The 19,368-nt window shown below is 40.3% G+C and overlaps 1 protein-coding gene across 1 annotated transcript; it reads right to left on the bottom strand.

Moving 5' to 3' along the window:
• Positions 1-223: 223 nt before the first annotated feature.
• Positions 224-18,988, bottom strand: LOC138211373 (cohesin subunit SA-1-like). Its single transcript, XM_069171200.1, has 31 exons — positions 18,960-18,988; positions 18,546-18,642; positions 18,037-18,258; positions 17,089-17,185; positions 16,668-16,744; positions 16,059-16,263; positions 15,761-15,912; positions 14,650-14,847; positions 14,168-14,266; positions 13,521-13,600; positions 12,306-12,413; positions 11,814-11,910; positions 11,346-11,448; positions 10,989-11,092; positions 10,377-10,469; positions 10,189-10,281; positions 9,502-9,702; positions 9,177-9,244; positions 8,998-9,085; positions 8,583-8,663; positions 7,364-7,456; positions 6,228-6,396; positions 5,622-5,752; positions 5,108-5,209; positions 3,798-3,931; positions 3,414-3,536; positions 2,387-2,565; positions 1,740-1,935; positions 1,191-1,292; positions 984-1,071; positions 224-590 (listed from the first exon to the last, which is right to left on the bottom strand). Exons 1-31 carry the CDS (start codon positions 18,986-18,988, stop codon positions 540-542), a joined length of 3,660 nt encoding a protein of 1,219 aa, XP_069027301.1. The 3' UTR covers positions 224-539.
• Positions 18,989-19,368: the final 380 nt, after the last annotated feature.

Raw genomic sequence — 19,368 nt, 5'->3', positions numbered from 1 at the left:
TGAACAGAAAAAGACATTGAGGTTTCAATAAGCCTGAGCTGATATGTTAATGTCTCCAAAAAAAACATTTAGTTTGAGTTTGTGATTTACTTGGAAATACATGAAGCAACTTGCTTTCATCCTGACTAATAAACACATTGTAATCTTAATTAAAGACACTTTCAGTGCTACTTTGCAGAATTCGATCGTTTTAATAAACATAAATTAACAAGAGTTCGTCAGAAACAAAAGCTGCTGTCAGCATCAGTGCAAAATAAACAGAAACTGAAGTCAAAATGTGGACAGCTGACAGGGATCTAACTGAACTCCAACTCAACATTTTCTTTGAACATAACTCAACATTGCTAATGTTGAATCAGAAGAGATTTTGTCCGCAGATTTCATAATCATCTGACAAAATCGCTGACGGAATTGGACCTGACAGGTGAACTCGGTAAGGGGTCCTTCGAAGGAACAGATCGCTTGAATATTTATCACACTCCCAAGACTGAAACCACTGAAAACGCAGACGTGTGGAAGAGTTGATGGGAGGACTGACCTCAGTCAAAGAGCTCATCAAGGACACTGGCTGAGGTGTGACGTGTGGAAGGCTGCAGATCAAAAACAGGGCAAAGAAAGTTTTAGCTCGCCAGGAATGCAGTCCTTAATGTTAATAATATGTCAAGCTAAGAAAACGTATATGTAAATATTAATATACCATGAGACTCCACACCTGTACTAAATATCTCTCTCTCTCTGTCATCAGAAATAGATGCAACCTCCACTGATTTAGTACGTCATTAATGAGTCTGTTGTCAGCTACAAATGTCACAAATATAATGTCCTTTTCGGGGCATTAATTAAAGTATAGCTCAGTTGAGCAAGTGCTATTTTAACTGATTGCACAAATTTGTCAGAAAGTACAGTGTACCTGATCTGAGTATATGACTGACTGATGAACAGGATGAATAAGATGTGGCAATATTTTTTTTTGTTGTTTTTACCAGTGTATATCCAGATTCGGAGTCACTTTGGTATTCTTCAATCTCAGGATCTTCTCTCTCTGAATTAGCGTCCTCAATCAGAGAAAGCCTGGGCAGCACACAAACACACACACGTTTATTCTTTCTAGCTGAAAGTGGCTTTCATGAAATTAGACAAATATTGACATTTTCGAAACTTTTTGTCTTTTCCTTTCAGATCAGCCTTACAAGGTGAGGTGGGAGCTCAGGTCTTGCTGCTCCAAAGTGGGGAAAGTGTCGCCGGAGGAAGTATGGCGTCGCTTGGTGGGCTTCACCTTTCTCATCTGTGGCCTGAGAGTGGCAGAGGGTAACTTTTTGGCAGGCATGGAGTCATTTGTCTTTATGTCATGGCTGGTAAAATGATCTTTTTTTTTTTTTTTTTTTTTTAAAACATCTTACCATCTGTGTACTTACCGTATCTGCATCTCGAACATGAGTTAACAACGACAACACAAAGCAACAAACACTCTCTGCAAGAGCTTTAATCATCAAGTCGCAAATGTTCCTTCCTTTACTGGCCGCAGCTAAATTTCAAAGCTGACTTCTTTCCCGGTAACACGACACAAATTCTTCATTTAGAACAGAACAGAGTGGCCAAATGTTGGCGGGTAGACAGACAGAAAGCAATTAACCTTTGTCAGTTTCCGGCATTTGGCAGGTGCCTGGCAGTAATTCCCAAACCTCTGAAATAGAGATGGTAGATAGTGCAGATGTATTTAATGATTAAGATCAACTTACCCTGAGGAGAATTCATCCTCTGACTCGAGCTCAGTTAAGCCGCTGCCGATATCAAACTCTCCGGCTCTGGGTTTCCTGGAGGCGAGCGGCTTGGCTGTCCGTCTCTGGACGGTGGAGGTGAGGGCCGGAGTGGGCAGGTTGCTGTGGATACTGCTGCCGTCCAACCAGGACCCTCTGACAGAGCTGGACGCTGAGCCTGGAGGAGACAGACGTCACAACAGAAGGTTATCAACTTTGACACTTTGTGAAGATACCGTCACTTTCTGCAGAAAGGTTTTCATTTTCATATCACTGCAAATTGAACATCTTTGACTTTAGACTGTTGGTTGGACATAAGAAGGAGTTTGAAGACATCACCTCACGGTTGAAGGATCATGTGTGTTCCACTTTCCACTATATGTCTTGGTAATTAATTGGAAAAAAATGAGAAATAATCTACAGTGAAAACAGTTATTGGTTGCAGCTGTACCTTGTTTTTGATGATTAGGGAGACCTTCCTTGCAACAGATTATTACCACCTTCAATAACTAACACTGATCCTTTAGTGACCCGTCATGTCTGACCCACAGTACCTCCATCATTTCATTATTGCAGTTAATACAAGCACGGTGTACCCAAACAGTGTTTTGTGTAGTATGTGTCGTCACCCTGAGCGGTGGTCTTCTTGCGTTTGGCTACAGGAGTATTGTGTGAGGAGACGGCAACAACACCCTCCGCCTGCTCTTTGGACTTGGAGGAGGAGCGAGCCTCCAAAGAACGCTGATACATTCTGACAGACGGCCAGAAGAGGGCAGCACCGGGACACTCGGATATCAGAAACTCAGCTCTGGGAGAGGACGACAGAGTGACAGGGGAAGAGGACAAAGACCAAGGAAACCTTTGTTTATGGTTCCTCTTCTGTTTTTTTTTTTTGGGGGGGGGGATTAGCCTCAATTATGTTAAATCCATTTCAAACAGTCACCATGATTAATACACCAACTATGTGACAGGAATGAGTACATAAACATGAGTTATTGTATGATTTTTTTTTTTTGTATTAATACTGCCAGGCTCAAACTCAGTTCGGACTGGGAGTGCAGTATTTCCACTGATAAAGTATATATTTGAATATTGTGTTGTTCTGTGTAAAGGTACTTCTACCATTAGCTAAGCGCTGAGGACAAATTAAACTGAATTAATAATTCAATTCAACTCATCTTTTTCTGTGCAGCACCTTTCATACAAAGTGCTTCAAAAATATAAGAAAAAAATTTAAAAAAAGGCAGAACTAAAACTTACAATAATAAAGTGTTAAAAGCCAATATGTAATAAATATAATTCAATAGAAAAGAAGGATAAAATGATTAAAACTTCAAAAATCAACATGGTAAACACGACTCCAAACTAAAAGCCAAATAACAGATAGGACTTTAGTTTCCTAATAATAATAATTAATATAGCTTTATTAAATAAATGGCAGAGAAATCCCTTAAAACACTAACACTTGATTCATTCAAGTGAGACAGTCTGATTATCATTTTGTTGTAGCAACAGTATTTACTCTGTTTGATCTGAGATTCAGTGAATGAGCGATTAAAGACATACGCTGATGCATGACCAGAAAAGCGGCTTCGCTTGTGGGTAAAATCCTGTCTGTGCAGATGTAGATGAGGTTGTGTGTGTTTTTCTTCTCACAGTGGGGCGCGGTCCTGCTGCAGCAACTTGAAACTGAACTCGCTGAGGACCACCAAGAAGGCCACGTTTAGATGCTGCTCCTCTCCCTCCTGGGGCTCCCGAAATGCAAAACGTATACCGTCCCTGATGGCAAACACAGAACACATTTAGAACACAAAATGAACATGTCGTGTGAAAAATACTTGATGTTTAATTCACGCCCCTCAAAGTTGATTACCATGTAAGAAATCTGTGTTGAAGAAGTATGTTCTTATTATTTTCGCGGCCTCTAAAAAAAAAGCCATAACTACTAATGTAAAGTAAAGTAAAATCCAAAAGGAATAAACTAGGTCATAACAGGACTGGTCGCTTTTGTGTTAGTCAAGAGCACCATGTGTTACTCACATGTGCAGGGCCACCAGTGGTTTGCGGACACGATGAAGATCAATGCCAAAGCTCATGGCAAGCCTCTTGGCCAAGTCTGTAATCTCAGCGAGATTCTGCTGGCTGTGGTCCTCTGTAAGCATCTCTGAAAACATCTGAGCGCACGCACGCACGCACGCACGCACACGCGCGCACACACACACACACACACACACACACACACACACACACACACACACACACACACACACACAAAGACTTTACAAACATATGTTAAGGCCAGATATTCACACATTTCTATAGATATGGACCGAGTGCTCGATCTGCTTGCTTGATAAGCAAATCAAATATTGGTTGTGATGACAGAACGCGAGAGCTTTGCCATATAAATCACTTCCCATGTGTTTATATTTCAAACTAAAACCAATATGTGCAGCTGGCTAGCTGACAGACACGAAATGTAACTGAAACTGTGAATAAAAGTGTTTTTTTTTTATCCAACAAATAAGAATGTCCATGTACTTCTGGAGCAAATAACACATACTCAGTCATGATAGCTCATATGTGGACATTTTCAGCTTTAGGTAGCTGCTGTTCTTCAATGCAAATATTTTTCTCTCATGTGAAAAGGGCACAAAATAGTCATCAGACCTTCGTGATGGTCTCTGACAGAGGCTGGAGTAACAGATGAAATAATAAATACTGATACAATTGATCAAAACCACCACTAAATACAGACAAATGAATCTACTGTCAAGAGATCTTTGGGCCTAAAATGAGAATTACTCTATATTAGTAAATATAGGAAAATTTGAATCTTTAAATATGTCATATTAGCTATTATATGTTCCTGGATGTATCAACAACTGTCACTGGTTTACTTTGATGCTGAAGAAAACCCTAAAACATGATGATTCACAGGTTTGCAGCCTTTTTCTACATTGTCTGAGCAAATTTATGGACTTCATTAATGATGGACCTCAGCAATAATATCATCCTTGGAAAGTATAAGTCACTCAATCAAAAATGTGTGTATCATGTCTGCGTCTATGTTTAGAATTGACTGATTTATGATTCCTAATTGGGCTTTTTTAAGAGTTTTAAGTACCTAGCCTTCATAAATTGTGTCACAGCCAGACTGTTGCTGCAACAACTGACTGACATAGTAACTAATAACTTCCTGTCGTTTTCACAGCACAAGCATGCACGTTTTACCCCACAGTGTCTTTGCCTCACCTCTGTCCGCCTCCCACTTTAAAAACCTCTGCACTAAACAATAAAAACTGAGAACAAAGTAATTCGAGGCTTTTTAGTAACAGGTAAGTGCGCACCTGCTGCAGACACAGACAGACAGTCCTGGCGCTCTGTACGGGGTTGATGAGCTTGCTCTTGCTCAAAGTCTCCTTAATGATGTCACCAAAGTCTTTAAAGTACTAGAGAAAACCGGGCAAGAAAAAAAAACCACTCATTAATCCATTAGATTAACAGCACAGTCGAAATGTCTGAAAATGTAAAAATAATCCACTGTGTTGGAGCCATCTGTGCTTCTTTTAGCCACTGTTCTCTGACTCATTCTCAGCACCTCGATGCATCCATGTGTTTTCTCACCCTCCTCCACCCTCTGCACATCCTCTCCATTATTACTTTTTTTTAAAGTTGTCTTCCTAATTCAATTAATTTCTCCAAAGAATGAAAGTGTAACAACTAAATACACCTATTAACACATTTTGCCGACACGTGCACACAATTGTGACACACAGACAGTGAAACATCATGAATCTGAATGTGCGTCCTTATAATTAAAATATAAAACGCTGGGCTACTGAAACTGAACTTTCCCTCCACCTTGTTGTAGTGCTTGAAGACATCAGTGGCGGCCGTGAGGTCCAGCACCCCGTAGATGACCAACTTACAGTAGCCAGCCAGCTGGTTGCGCTTCCTCTGGAGAAGAGCAATCTTCATTTCCTCCTCACTCTCTACTAGAGAGGATAACATGGAGGAATAACGGATCAATAGTCGAGTTCACAAGCGTCACAGACAGCATTCAAGTGCTGATATGATGAAAGACATATCTTCTGAGTTAACTGATATTTTTCTTGGGAATTGGCAAAACATCATGAAATATGGGGGGAAAAAAAGAAGATTAGTTACAGAAGACGACTCTCAAAACAAGACATCAAAAAGTATGTCCGCAGGCACAGATGAGGGTAGAGTCCTCTGGGAGAGCTCTGGCAGTGTTACAACTGAGCAGTTTCCAAACCATTACACATCCACATGAAAAACAAAATCCTATTAATCATTATTCACTAGTTTTCTTTCTAGGAAGATGACATCTGTTAACGGTGGTGTCATTTTGTCAACACGGACGGAAACTGCTTCGAGAAATTACCACAGCTCATGTAAACATTTATTGGGAGTAGGCGTCATTTTGTTCAGTTGGTGTAAAAATACCACCGAGCTCGCCGTCTTCAGTGTCAGTGAAGATGTAGTCCAGAAGGAAAGCAGCCAACTCGGAGCGCAAGGAATCCGACGGCAGGTGGACAAGTGTTTGGAGGTCGGGGTGGGAGCGAACCGAGCTCTCATTGTACAACAGCAGCAGGTCACATAACAGCTCAAACGCCTGCGGATGGATAAACAAATGAAGAATTTGTCTCCAAAACAGTGCTGTGCATTAAATCGATATCGTGATATGAGACTACATATCATCTTAGATTTTGAAATATCGTGATATTTAAGTATTTAAGTAAGTGCATTACAGTAAGGCAATGTAATTGGCTGTTCAGTTGTATGAACTTCACTGTGTTAAGTGCCTTAAGATGTTTTACGTTGTGATTATGGCATTTTATAAACAAAATTGAATAAAAACATCCAAGCTATTCTATTAGTTGCCGTTAGCAACTTAGTTGTTACATCCACATTACTGCTGATTATTTATCCAAAAACTAATTTGGTAAATATTTTGTAAGAACATTGTTGCGACATCCATATTGAAGTATTTGGTCAGAAATATCTTAATATGTGATTTTGTTCATATCAACCATTTACTTCCAATTAAAAAAATTCTGATTTATACCAGTTTAATATTAAGATTTCAAGACTGGTAAATAATTTACCTCATGTCTTCCACATGCGGCGCTTTTATTTTGAAAATGCAGATCCGCGGGGTTTTCCTTCTTGGCAAAGAAGATTTTTAATTCCTTTTGCATACATCATTTTGGTGAGTGTTTTAATAAATTATTTAAAACTAGTCTACGACATGTCCCTCAGGTCAATATATTCTGCACCATTTCACATCATATTCTGATTGGTTGGTTTACAGGCACAAGACCTAAAAGCTGTCACTTGTTCCTATGGTCCTACATTTCTGACAGTGTCTGAATTTTGTCACATGTCGTCTTTGGTCGTGTCTCAGTGCGATCGAGGTCCACCATTTTGGATTGACGAACAAAGATTTCAGTGTTTCTCAGTTTTCCAATTTTGTCTCAGACAGCCCAAAATCACAGTGTAAAGGGGCCTTTTGTATTCAAATAATATCGCAAATCTATCAGTTGACATGTGGGATGATGTTCATTGTAACAAGCTCTTACCTGATCTCGGATTTCACTCTGGATCAGAGACAAACACGTCTGACAGACTCTGCAGAACGAACGCACCTCCTTCTTCAGGCGCTTCAGTTCCGCCTGGGAGCGAGGATGAGTGACAGAGGGACAAAAACAGAGGAAGAGAGATAAAATATCTTATTAATGTCTATATTTGACTACGTGGGAGAGGAGTAAAGAGCAAGGCAGGCTGCTTTCATCAACTGGAAAATATAGACTTAAATTCAATTCATTCCTTACAAAAACCAATAATAGCAAACCTAATTAAAACACAACTTTCTTTGCTATTTAAGTACATTTGTTGAATCCACAGGTGAATCAAAGTATGTGTTCCAAGAACAGTATCCCCCTTGCTTAAATAGTTGCTAATGCACTCTTTAAAGGACGTCCTCAGAGTTTTAAATGTGAAATCAAATATTCCCAATCCACTTACTCCGGCCCTTTTAACAATGACATCCTGTTGTCAAAGCAGTTAGTGACATACAACAACACAAACAATCACCAACTGATGAAATCCACTTGCATTTGTCTTTAATAAAACATGTATGTGTGCATTTATCTCACAGAAGGAGAAACTCGGCTACTCAAATGAGGCCACAAAACATGAAAACAGACAAGGAATGAAAATAACGAAACACAAAGATGGGATTTGTATGTGTTGTCTCTGGAATCCCGTTAAGGGAAACACACAAGCGGCGGCATGAGTAATAATGACGTGTGAAAACGAGAGCGAGAGAAACACTTGCAGATGAAGTGAAAATGAGCTGAAAAGAGAACAGAGTGAAAGAATGAAGATTAGACACAAGAAAGAATGAGACAAAAAATATGCAAAGACAAACAGTAATAAAAAGTGTGAGCCAGCGGGAAATAAATATCGGAGTGTCGCTGTGGGCTCGGATGCACTCGAACAGATTGCTGCTTAATTGCCTGCTGTCTGTGCAGCTGGTGAATTGTTGAACAACACAGACAAGAAGAGCTCCACAAACTCACAGAAAGGCCACCAACGTGGTCGCCGTGGGTTGGCTGTGATGTGATAGCCATTATCAAAGTCTTAATCATGTCGATTGGCTTGTTTCATGCTGGTAGTCAGACACGACCAGAATCAAAGTTAGTGAGTGAAAGACTGAGAGAAAGTCTGACTATTTCAAAACTTTTCACTTAATGGCAGATGGAGAAAAAAATAGATTCTATAATGTGAAACGAGAACCTCTGTTGGCTTGGAGTTGACCACATTCACTTTGGCCCACATGAGTTGAAAGGCTGCACACTTCAGAGCCGGCACCAGGAGCTGAAATTACACAGAGAAGTTAAAATGAGCTTTTGCCATAGGCAAAAAATAGTTCCCTTAACTTTTCCAAGCATATCCTTCTCTGGAAAAAAAAACCCATGAAATATTATCAAGAATTAAGAAACAGGTGAAATGCATGCATACAGACAATGAAAAGGCAAAACAAGCTTTGTCTGGCAGCCAATTATTGTTTACATGTTCATTTATCAGCTTCTTAAGGCATAATGTGGCATTTCTGTACTGTGAAATGTCGTATTTTTATATTTTCAATCCACTACCCTCCCTTCTTAACATTTCAACACTCCCCCATCAAATATCAAACTTTGTGATAAACCTCCTTGTCAAGCTCTCTGGACTCCATCCTGCTCTGCACCAGCTGGAGACACGGGTCAAAGAGCTGCCAGCTTCTCAGGTCCTGTGCACTGGAAAACACACACACACATACACATAATACAGTAATACACTTCTATCTCAGGAGTAATTTGTGCCACCGCCATGTGTATGATAACTTACAAGCTCAAGGCAGCAATCCTTTTCAAGGCAGTGGCTGCACTGTATGTGTCATCTTCATCTGCAGTTCCCTACGTATAAAATATGAGATACACTATTGAGGTAAGCGATCTGGCGGTTTTGTATATTTTCACAAAAACAACTGGACCACCAAAAACAGATTACACACTTTGCAGTCGTGGTCTATAATTATTTTAACGTTTTTTTTTTAGTCAGTTTTCAACATTGTTTTTGTGTTGTGGGGCACAGTCTAATAAACGGAGTGCATGTTCATGCATTTCATAGCTGTATTTGCTGGTGTGCAAGCTTCACAGTCAAGCTCTCTAACCTGCAGCAGGTCACTTAAATAGGTGCTGAAACACTCGGCCAGGCCATCCAGCAGCTGGCTGAATGCCAGGTGTGCGCGGGAGGAGAAGGTGTAGCACTCGGAGCAGAGAGTGCAGAAGAGGCGGGCGCAGGCCTCTAACACAGTTACCTCTGTGTGCTTCCTCACAATGCCACATATCTGGGACAGCAGGAGGTCCATATGCTGAAAGAAAGACACAGAAAAAGTAGAAGAGGCATGTATCAGTTTTCTTTAAATTGTCACTGCATTTTTCACTCAGTCATCAACACCAAATTGAACTACTGGTTCATCATCTGCTCGCTGTGGCAATCTGCCAATCACAGCTTCTCTGATCTCAAAGTTAATCACTGTTCACCTCTGACCTGACAGGCTTCCATTTGTTCATTTATGTTCAGTTTATTTTTCTTGCTTGTTGGAATAACCAATTATCATTTACAGCGTCATGTTCCATTATTTTATAAACTTGAAGATGTCAAGTCATCACAAAACAAGGACAGAAGTCAATAAAAATCGTCTCTCTGAGCAACATCACAGAAATATGAGCATGCAGTAACCTGGATATAATAAAAAAGAAACTGTGAGATGAATTAATAATAACAAGACATCAGATTTTACAATGTATTCAGGGCAAATATTCATATTGGTCGGGCAGATTTCTGGCCCTCCTACCTTTTCCAGCCACTGAGCGCTGCTGTACATCTCCAGCTCAAAGTAGAGGGGAGCTTTGAGAAGGAGGCTCACCTTCGCTGCATCTGCTGAATACTGCGGCTCATTAAAAACACAAATTCAGCATTAAACAAGTGAAATGGCAATTACAAAAAAAACACTGTGTACTTTTGTGAACATTGGCTTTGTACCTTGGTCAGCAGCTGTGGCAGCAAGGGGATGAAGTGTGTGGCGATACGTCTCCTGTCTTGTTCCTGGATCTTCTTGTCCTTCATACCCAGCGTCTAATTATCATGTAAACATCCAGTAAGCAGTCACAGGCCAGTAGCTCATCAATGTACATGAGCAAGTAAGCAAACAAAATAATTCAGTTATGAGAATGTGTGTTTGTGCCAAAAGTAATGACCAACACAGCTCAAAAAATATACAATATAAGAATTCACTTTTTCACAAAACAGTAAATATTAAAAAGACATTAATAAGATGGTACATTTTTGCTCAGCACTTGAAACTCATTGTGATATCTGTCTTGAAACAGGATCAAAACAGGGTGTGAGGTAACGGAAAAAAATATATAAGACCCGTAATGAAAAATGGAGTGATTCAGACTGATGTGATTCATCTCATATATTCATTCTTTACTGTCCCAGTTGTGTATATTGGAGCTTTAAAACTAGACTTTTAATATCACAAGACAATTTGAAATAAAAATAAAAGAGCCTCTCTTGCCCCCAAAGCTCCACTGTTCCATGAAACATAAGCTAATGAGCATTATTCATGTATTTGTCTGTATCTGCCACCACCTTTTTGCCCTGAGTTCTCCCAACAGGTGGAGTTGCCTGCGCTGCCTGTCTGATGGCACACATCATCAGCTCTATGAGGGCCCCCTCCTCCTCATACATCAGTCCTGACAACACAAAGGCAGAGACGGGAGCGGAATTTTAACGACACAAATTGGGAATGAAAAACTGTGAAACAAAGGTGAAAAAAGGGAGCAGACACTGCTAATTTAACATCTTTATTTGCTCTGGAAAGAACGTGGGAGTAATATAAATGATGGTGGTGGATTGGCGTTAAACTGAGCAATCTCGGCTGACTTTGTGTGGCAGTGAGTGTAGTTCACACTGCTGTCGTGTTTACAGTTTTATCTTGTTTCTCACCAGCCTCCTGTAGCAGCAAGGCTGTCATGGTCGCCCAGTCTCTTAGCTCAGTCCCTGCCACACTCCACAGACTGTCCACCAGGTACGCCCCATGCTCATGGAACTGTTCAGAGAGTGAATGTTTTAGATTTAAGTCATTCATTTTCCTTTCTTTGTGATGGCTTTAAACTACTTTATAGGACGCTCAAAATAAAAACCTGATCTGAACACTTTGTCTATCATGAAACCATAATGATATATAAATTATCTACGGGCGAAATAAATGGGAAATATAGTTTGGAACCAAATAATTTAGCTTTGTTAGTCAGTCAGTGGTTCTTCAAAGCCTACTGCTGTTGGAAAAAAAATATAGAAATGAAACTATACATATCCATTTTTATTCTAATAATGTAATATTGTTTTAAACTGAGGCAGACTGACAGAGGCAGATTGGAATAGAGAGGAGACACAGAGGAAAACAAATACTACCTCACTCTGGATGAAGAAGGAGATGAGGATTTGAAAAAAGGCTACACTGTTGCTTTTATCAGTATCCTGGCAGTCAATGGTGATCACACTTTTCAGCCTGACACACACATAAAGAAAAATAAAGAAATGAGTAATTACAGGGATGAGATATTGGCAATAAAACCCCATTATAAAGAAATGTGATTCACCATATACTTGCTATTATCGCTGATTGTAAATGTGAAAAAAACAGCGCTTTTTTCCTTCCATGCTTTTGTAGGCATTATGATATTATATATTCGAAAGACTACAACACATTTTCATGATACTGTCCACAAAATCACAAGGAGGTTTTAATGCTTTACTCTTGGGGGGGAGTCTATGATGAAGCGATCACACAACAAACAGCAATGAAACGGTTTTTGTGAAGTACAAAATGGAAAGCGGCACCTTAAAAAGCAGGCAACAGTTAACGAGTGTGCATTTACGTGACAGTGTGGGGTGAAAGCATACTTGTTGTAGAGGAAGGCGCCAGCTGCAGATGCCAGGCCTCGGTGTGAAGCATAAACCAAGGGATAGATGTGGCCGCACTCCTCCTCTTTCAGGTCCTCCTCTGTCGTCCTGCATGTGTGTGCACACAAACAAACATTTACTGGTCAATTCAGCCATGCACATTAAACAAACATTCATAAATCCTTATTTCCTCTTGTCAAGTGAGTTATTTTTTTCTATTTGACAGAATTTGTCCTACAGGCTCCTGCAGTGTTTCTTTGAAATTGTATGAATTTGTTAGATATAATCTAAAATACCTTTAATAACAAGCAATTGGAATTTCATTACATTATAATCTCTCTTTTTGATTATCCCTAAAACCATCTAATTTCAAGTGCAAACCCATCGTGACATCACCCATTGGTTGGTGAAGTGCCATTTTGAAGCCTTGAGTTTGGCCTTTCTGTTGTTGCTATTTTGGTTTTTTTGGGGGGCCGGGGGTGACCATATTTGGATGAGGGGGTGGAGCCGGGGAAAAGCGAGTGGTGGAGCTGACGAACAGCCCAAGGATAATATGTCAGCTCACCTATACCTAATCATGACTGCACCCCAGACATGCCAATCAAACAAGGCACACCACCCCAAACATACCTCTCTTTGAGGCCCAATGTGTCATTGATTTTGGAATTATGTTCAGAGGGACCATCAGATGCTGTTTGAATGGGAGTCTATTGGAGTCTCTAGCAGCCCTCAGTGGTATTAGTTTCAGACACTTCAGCATTGGCTTTAATTTTCAGACCCAGAGTTTATATCCATTTTTATAGTCTATGTCGAATTTACAGTCAGAGGTGTGAGATGTTGGCGCATGTGATCACGACTTATACTGTGAATCATCAGCAATTAGGACAATTATATGAGACCATCACTCTAGTTTCTTGAATGAGCATCAGTTTTTCAAAAACAGAAATGTTTTACTCCAGATTTTGAGGAGTTTCTTAATCAGGCATCTGACTTTGAAACAAACACTGCCAATATGAGGCAATATGGTGAAAAGACGTATCAAAGAAGCAGTTTTACTTGTTATAAACTGTATTTGAGTAAGACTTGTCCATTAATTCACTGAAAATCAATAAAATGTAATATGTTTATGTTCTGATCTCCTCAAAATTAAATGATTGTACTATGCGCTTCAGAAAATAGCACAAAGGAACTCCCACAGGCAGAGAAACCCCTCACTGTTGGATCAGCAGCAACAGATTGACCACTTCCACTGCCACGTCTGGGTCCTTGTCCAGCACCATACTGAGAATCCTCTCCTAAACACACACAGACATTCAGATATGCAGTGGCACAAACAGACTAATGTACAATCATGCCAGCAGACAAGCAGGCATAAAAAAAATAACACGCAGACATGCATAAAATGTATCCTCACCCTCACATATATGCACACACACATGAGCCCACTGATTAGGCACTAAGCCATGGCATAAATACAATTTATCTGCCGCAGCACATGTGGCTTAAGAGGGTTTTCATGTGTTTGAGAAGAGCTTATTAACTATCAGTAATTGGCAGCCATTAACGCACCCGAACACATGCCCAGACAAAGGATGAGACCATACAACAAACAGCAATGGTGGAAAAAAAAAAAAAAATGAAAAAGGCAAGGAAATAAGGGGAGGGGGCACAAAATATTGAAAAGAGAGACATAGGCAGGAAACAAAACAGAAACAATACAAAAAGCTGGAACAATAGATTACAGACAGATGCAGAGACAGGCACACAGACAGACAGGCACATAGACAGACAGACAGGAGCAAAAAAGAGGGAGAGAAGAGGCATTAAATGAGGTGTGAGTCCAATCCAGAGGGATGCCTCACTTTAAATCTGCTGGTGAAAAGCTCCAGGCGCCCAATGAATTCCTTCTCCTTGTACAGACCCTGCAGGGCACGGACACACCGCAGACGCACTGGACTTTGCTGTAGAGAAAAAAAAAGAGAAGAAAAAGTACAGTTACACATTTTCTATTAGATGCATGGAAACTGCTGCTCGAGTCAAAGACATTTCTCTTTGTGCAAGTGTGTGTTTGTGATTCCTCCTGTGTCTGTCTGCAGATACTCTACAACAGTCTCGTGTCAGAAGCTGTCTAAGCCTAAAAAAGCTGCTAAATTTGAAAAGCACATTTCCCTGTATAATACAGTGCTTGTCATTACAATTTCCACTGTCGGCCTGTGGAGAGCTGCGGACAGACAGCTGCTTCCTCTTTGACACATGATGTTGCCCACTGTGAGTGAAAGACTAACGTCACAGTAGTACTTTGCGAGGTGCCTTTTATTGTTTTGGCCTGTGTATGTGTGTTTACCTTGTCGTGTAGGGTCCACCCCAGGTATTTGAGACATCCATCGTTAAGGAAGTCCTCAGGGTCCATTTTCAGCCAAAGGCCCAACGCCTCGATGCATTCTGCCCGGATCTCAGGCACTCGGTCCCGGAAACGGTGAACAAACACACCACGGAAGGTGGCGTTCATCAGAGAGGACAGCTCCTCTCTGTTCTCTCTCAGCTACAACATACACATATCAAAACAGATCCACTCAACCACAATAATACGCAAAAACTGTGAAAATATCAGTCACCTAAGACCCCATTTCTGTCTGTTCACCCTTTTTATATTCAAGTATGCTGGTCTGCGCTGGCAGCCATCTTTGACTGCATTAAGCTACCATCACACCATCATTTTATGTTTCTCCAAATGCTACTTTACTTGTCCTAATATTGGGGAGTAATATCACAAAGCATGTGCTTCTGTTTGGGCTTTTTTTCTCCTGGCTTCCAATAAAAAAAATCTAATATGGTTTATGGTGCCTTCAGTTATTAGGTCCTACTCTCTGGGATTCTCTACCACATGAATTAAGTTTTGCTAAAAAACATCTTCTGTTAAATGTAAAGTAAAACCATGTTTTGTTGGAAGCTTGTTATGACGATTAACATATGTGGTTTAAGAATAACATTTTCATTTTAGAATATATAGAATAGTTTCCCCTTTTTAGGAATAAAATACTTTCCTATCTTTTCCCTGTTATTAACTTATCTTACATGTTTTTGGCATGTATAATCTTTGATTTTTGCCTATTTATTGATTTTTAATTATGATAATATCTATTTTTTTCATTCCAATACTTTCTCTTATTTTTTGCATATTTGCTTTGCTTTTCATCTCGAAGAAAGTTGAGTCTACGCCTACAGTATAAGATGTGCTAAATAAATAAACTAGGCTTGACTTGTCCTCTCTTTGTCCCTGTATGTTTGTATCTCAAAATGCATGCGAGCAAGATAGGAAATTGTAGCAAGCATTTTATACACTCAGGCTTAATCAGAATGTTTCTTATAAATCACTGGTTTCATGACCTACATGTTTATGTAACAGTGGCTGTGTATCTGCACTCATGTCAGTATTTGAGTGTTCCATGTGTCACCTCACTGACGGTGGCCTGCAGCTTCTCCAGTCTGTCAGAGGCTCTGTCATGAGCCTTCTTGCTTTTCTCCATGTCGTATTGCCGCTGGGTGGTCTGCAGCTGAGTAGACACTACCCCAGCTACTTCCACCAAACCCGTCATCAACTTCATGGCTAATACGGAAAAACACGCAGATGAAGAATGTTTACACCACAACTGAAAAGTGATTTCAGTGGTTGGCAAAACAAACAGTTGAAATCAGTTATTAATTTGGCCACAATTTCTATTGTATGCACCTGTATTGTAATGATGTCCTTACCAAGTAGGGTACTGGTGTGTCTGAAGGCTCTGACTTGGGAGTCAGACAGACCGGTGAGCAGAGCCAAGAGGGACGGGAAGAGGTATTCGTCATATATGAGGCTGTTCTGACAGGATCGCACCAGAACCCGAGCAAACTCACACAGGCTGGCTTTGAAACGCCTCATCTGGGGACCTGGAGTGCTTAGCGGGTAGTTCACCGAATCCTGGAGGATTAAAGGAAAAAAAAAAGAAAAGAATCAAAGACAACAGTTTTAACATCCTACAATGTGTTTAGTAAAGTTATCTGAGGCAGACGGCCATGTATTTTCTGCTAATGATAATTACATCATTGAAAAAGTGATTAACTCATTAATGTGTCCATTTATCAGCATTAGATTGTAATTAGTGTGTTCCATCATGCTGTTCTCCATCCTTCACATCATAATCTCTTGGGACTTTGAGGTTGTTTTAATTTCTCAACTAATTCCAGCAGGAACATTTGTAGTGAGAAGATTGACAAAAACACAAACTAGATTCATTCTCACATACATGCAATAATAATGTTTATTATTAGGACACATTTCAAATGATGTAAACTATGCCCAAACTGCTGTTTTCCGTCTCTCACCTCATTGAACTCTTTGGTTAGTGTGCCGATGATCTCCGCATTCTGCATGCTGTCCAACATCTCTCGGCTAACTACGCCTGGGCGAAGAAAAAAAAAAAAAAAAAAAAAGTTACACATTAGGAAGTACGGTAAAATTTACACCTGAACAAACAAAACCTTATATTGTAATAATTCGGGCTTTTCTACTTGACCCAAGTGAGATACACCACACGGTCTTTTCACTTATTCTACTATCTTAAAATATTGATATTGTGCTGTCAATTGACAGCGGATTAACACAGTTACTGCGCACTACGTCGTTAGCATACTGGCAGATCAATACTACTGATCATCGCCTGAGCTGAAATTGGAAAGATAATCTCTTCGACTTTGACCTCCACCTCCAACTACCCATCTCCTGGCCTCCCTCTTAACCTCTGACCTCTACATCCGCAGGACTGAACAATGAAGTTGATGAGCACCAGCTGCCCCGCCTCTCGGCTTTGCTTGTAGCTGTCCAGCCACTCGTCTACCACCGTCTAAAGATTGACAGGGAGAAAGCAGCCAATGAGATCGATGGGGACAGATTAAAGAGCATATGTATATAATAAAAACATACCATTTTATCGACCGTATGGAATTCAGCTTTATGTTTTCCTCCTATCCCTGGACCTTTTATATTTTTCTCTGAAGCATATGTGGGTCTATAATATCTAACCCCATCCCTGTACTGCCCTTCAATTTTTGGGCTCCCTTAAATTCCAGTTTTATTCACCCACTCCTTTGCATCATCACTTTTGTCAACCATTACACCACTACACATACAAAGACACGCCTTCACAGAATCTGTTCTGATCTTAATGATGGTGTACGTTTTGAATAAAGGGCTAAATTTAGCTGGGAACTAAGATACCTTCACAAAAAAAAGAAACATTTAACTGCATTTTACCAGATTTTCTAAATGTGCTAAGAGTTTGCCTTCACCCAGAGTCATCATTTGCAATTTTTTTTGTAGCTCTACACTGTAGGGGCAGACTCTTTACTACTGCTCACCACACTTTTTTTGTTATTTTTTTTTATGTGGTCCCTCTTTTGCAGGCTACCCAGAAGAGACTGGCCACAGCACAACAATACTTTGGATGGACGAGTGCTGCCAATTATTGACTACATGAGCCAATGAGAGCGCCTCTTTCCTCTCTGCGTATCAAAGGCAATTCAGTAGGATCACATCAGTCAGCCACTGACAACACATGATAACCTCTTTCATTGTCAGTTTGTTTCTCTTCTCATTACACATGCCTCCTTCAGCACCTCCCTCCCTTCATGTGTTTATCTCTGTGCTACCTTCCCCCATGGTCCCCCATGCTCTTCATCTGTGGGGTTTGCTCACCACCATGGCACTCTTCCCAAAGTGGACAGCATCATAGATATCCTTTGCACTGATACCCTGGTTCCCCTCGTTCACGCGTCTGACAGGTCGAGGGGAGGCCTGCCTGGGTGTCCCCCGGGAGGGCTGCTGCTGCAGGGAGGTGTCTGGAGGATCGGGGATGGGGCTGCTATTGGGGCGGGACGTCACCCTCAGTGCAGCATTACGTCTGAGTCTCTTGGGTGGCTTGAAATGAAAGAGATTTATTTTGGGATTTAGACTGAATTGATGTAGTCAACTGAACTGGTGGTAATCGTGACAATATAAGAGGTAGGAATTAGATGAGATCTATCACACAAAATCTACACGTTTGATCTTTTACGAAAACGATTTGATCTGATTGGCAGTTTCATTCAAACACCATGACATTTCCCAAACCTAGACAAGCTCATATCCCCTAAACTACTCCCTAGCAAAAATAAATAATATGTAAACATAAATTAACTATCTTTTAAAAGAATAAAATAAATTACCTGAGGCCTAGGTACTGCCAGTTTTTTCCGCTTCAAGCCCTTTATTGTAGCCTCGTAGTCACTGCCGGAGTCTGAGAAGTCCTCTGACTCCTCAGGACTGGCAAGACAAGGAAAACAATTGAATAAAGAAATGCCTCAACATCAGAAAACCATTCAAACTCAGCCTAATGAGGTAGTTGAGACGTGGAGAATTAACTTTGGTTTTGCCTGTTAACATCTCTTAACTTTGAGAGGATTTGCAAGCTGTTTCTGTTCAATTGTGCACACAACTTCAAAACACATGCACTTGTGATAAATGCTTAGTGCAAAAATATGTTCGAGGGCGACTTTAAATGTTCAGGTTTTACTTTATGAAGCTCACAAAACACATTCAGACAGCCCAGTAGCGGCATAAATACGCTAAGTTAAATTTACCTGTCCAAATCTGAGCTTCCAGTTGGCATTTTTGGCTGAAAGAAGCAACAGGGATGTAAGAGGACTTCAGATTGCTGGTTAGCAGGATGTTTCTTCACACTTTTTTTTTTTTTTTAAAGCAGAGAGAGCGACTGTGTGGGAAAGGAGACCAAAAAAAAAAATGAGCAAGCTACACAACAAGCAAAACTTTGTTAAATCATAGCAATAACCAAATAGCTACGTAACATTGACAGTAATTCAAAGGTTATAACGATAATATTAAAACGAATTGCATTTTAAATTCCTCAATTAACACACATTTCACAGATTAGAGCATAGTTGGGACTAAATGTGGTCGCAAAGGAAATCCTGTTCGGCTAACAGCTGCTAACCCCTTAGTAGCCTATCCTTACCCTATTAAAAAAAAAAA

Source organism: Embiotoca jacksoni, unplaced genomic scaffold (assembly GCF_022577435.1).
Source record: "Embiotoca jacksoni isolate LCO1_2020_lvr unplaced genomic scaffold, fEmbJac1.0.p SCAF_5, whole genome shotgun sequence".
In the NCBI taxonomy this organism is placed as follows: Eukaryota; Metazoa; Chordata; class Actinopteri; family Embiotocidae; genus Embiotoca; species Embiotoca jacksoni.
The sequence above is the reverse complement of the archived record's forward strand: the minus strand, read 5'-3'. Positions and strand labels throughout refer to the sequence as shown.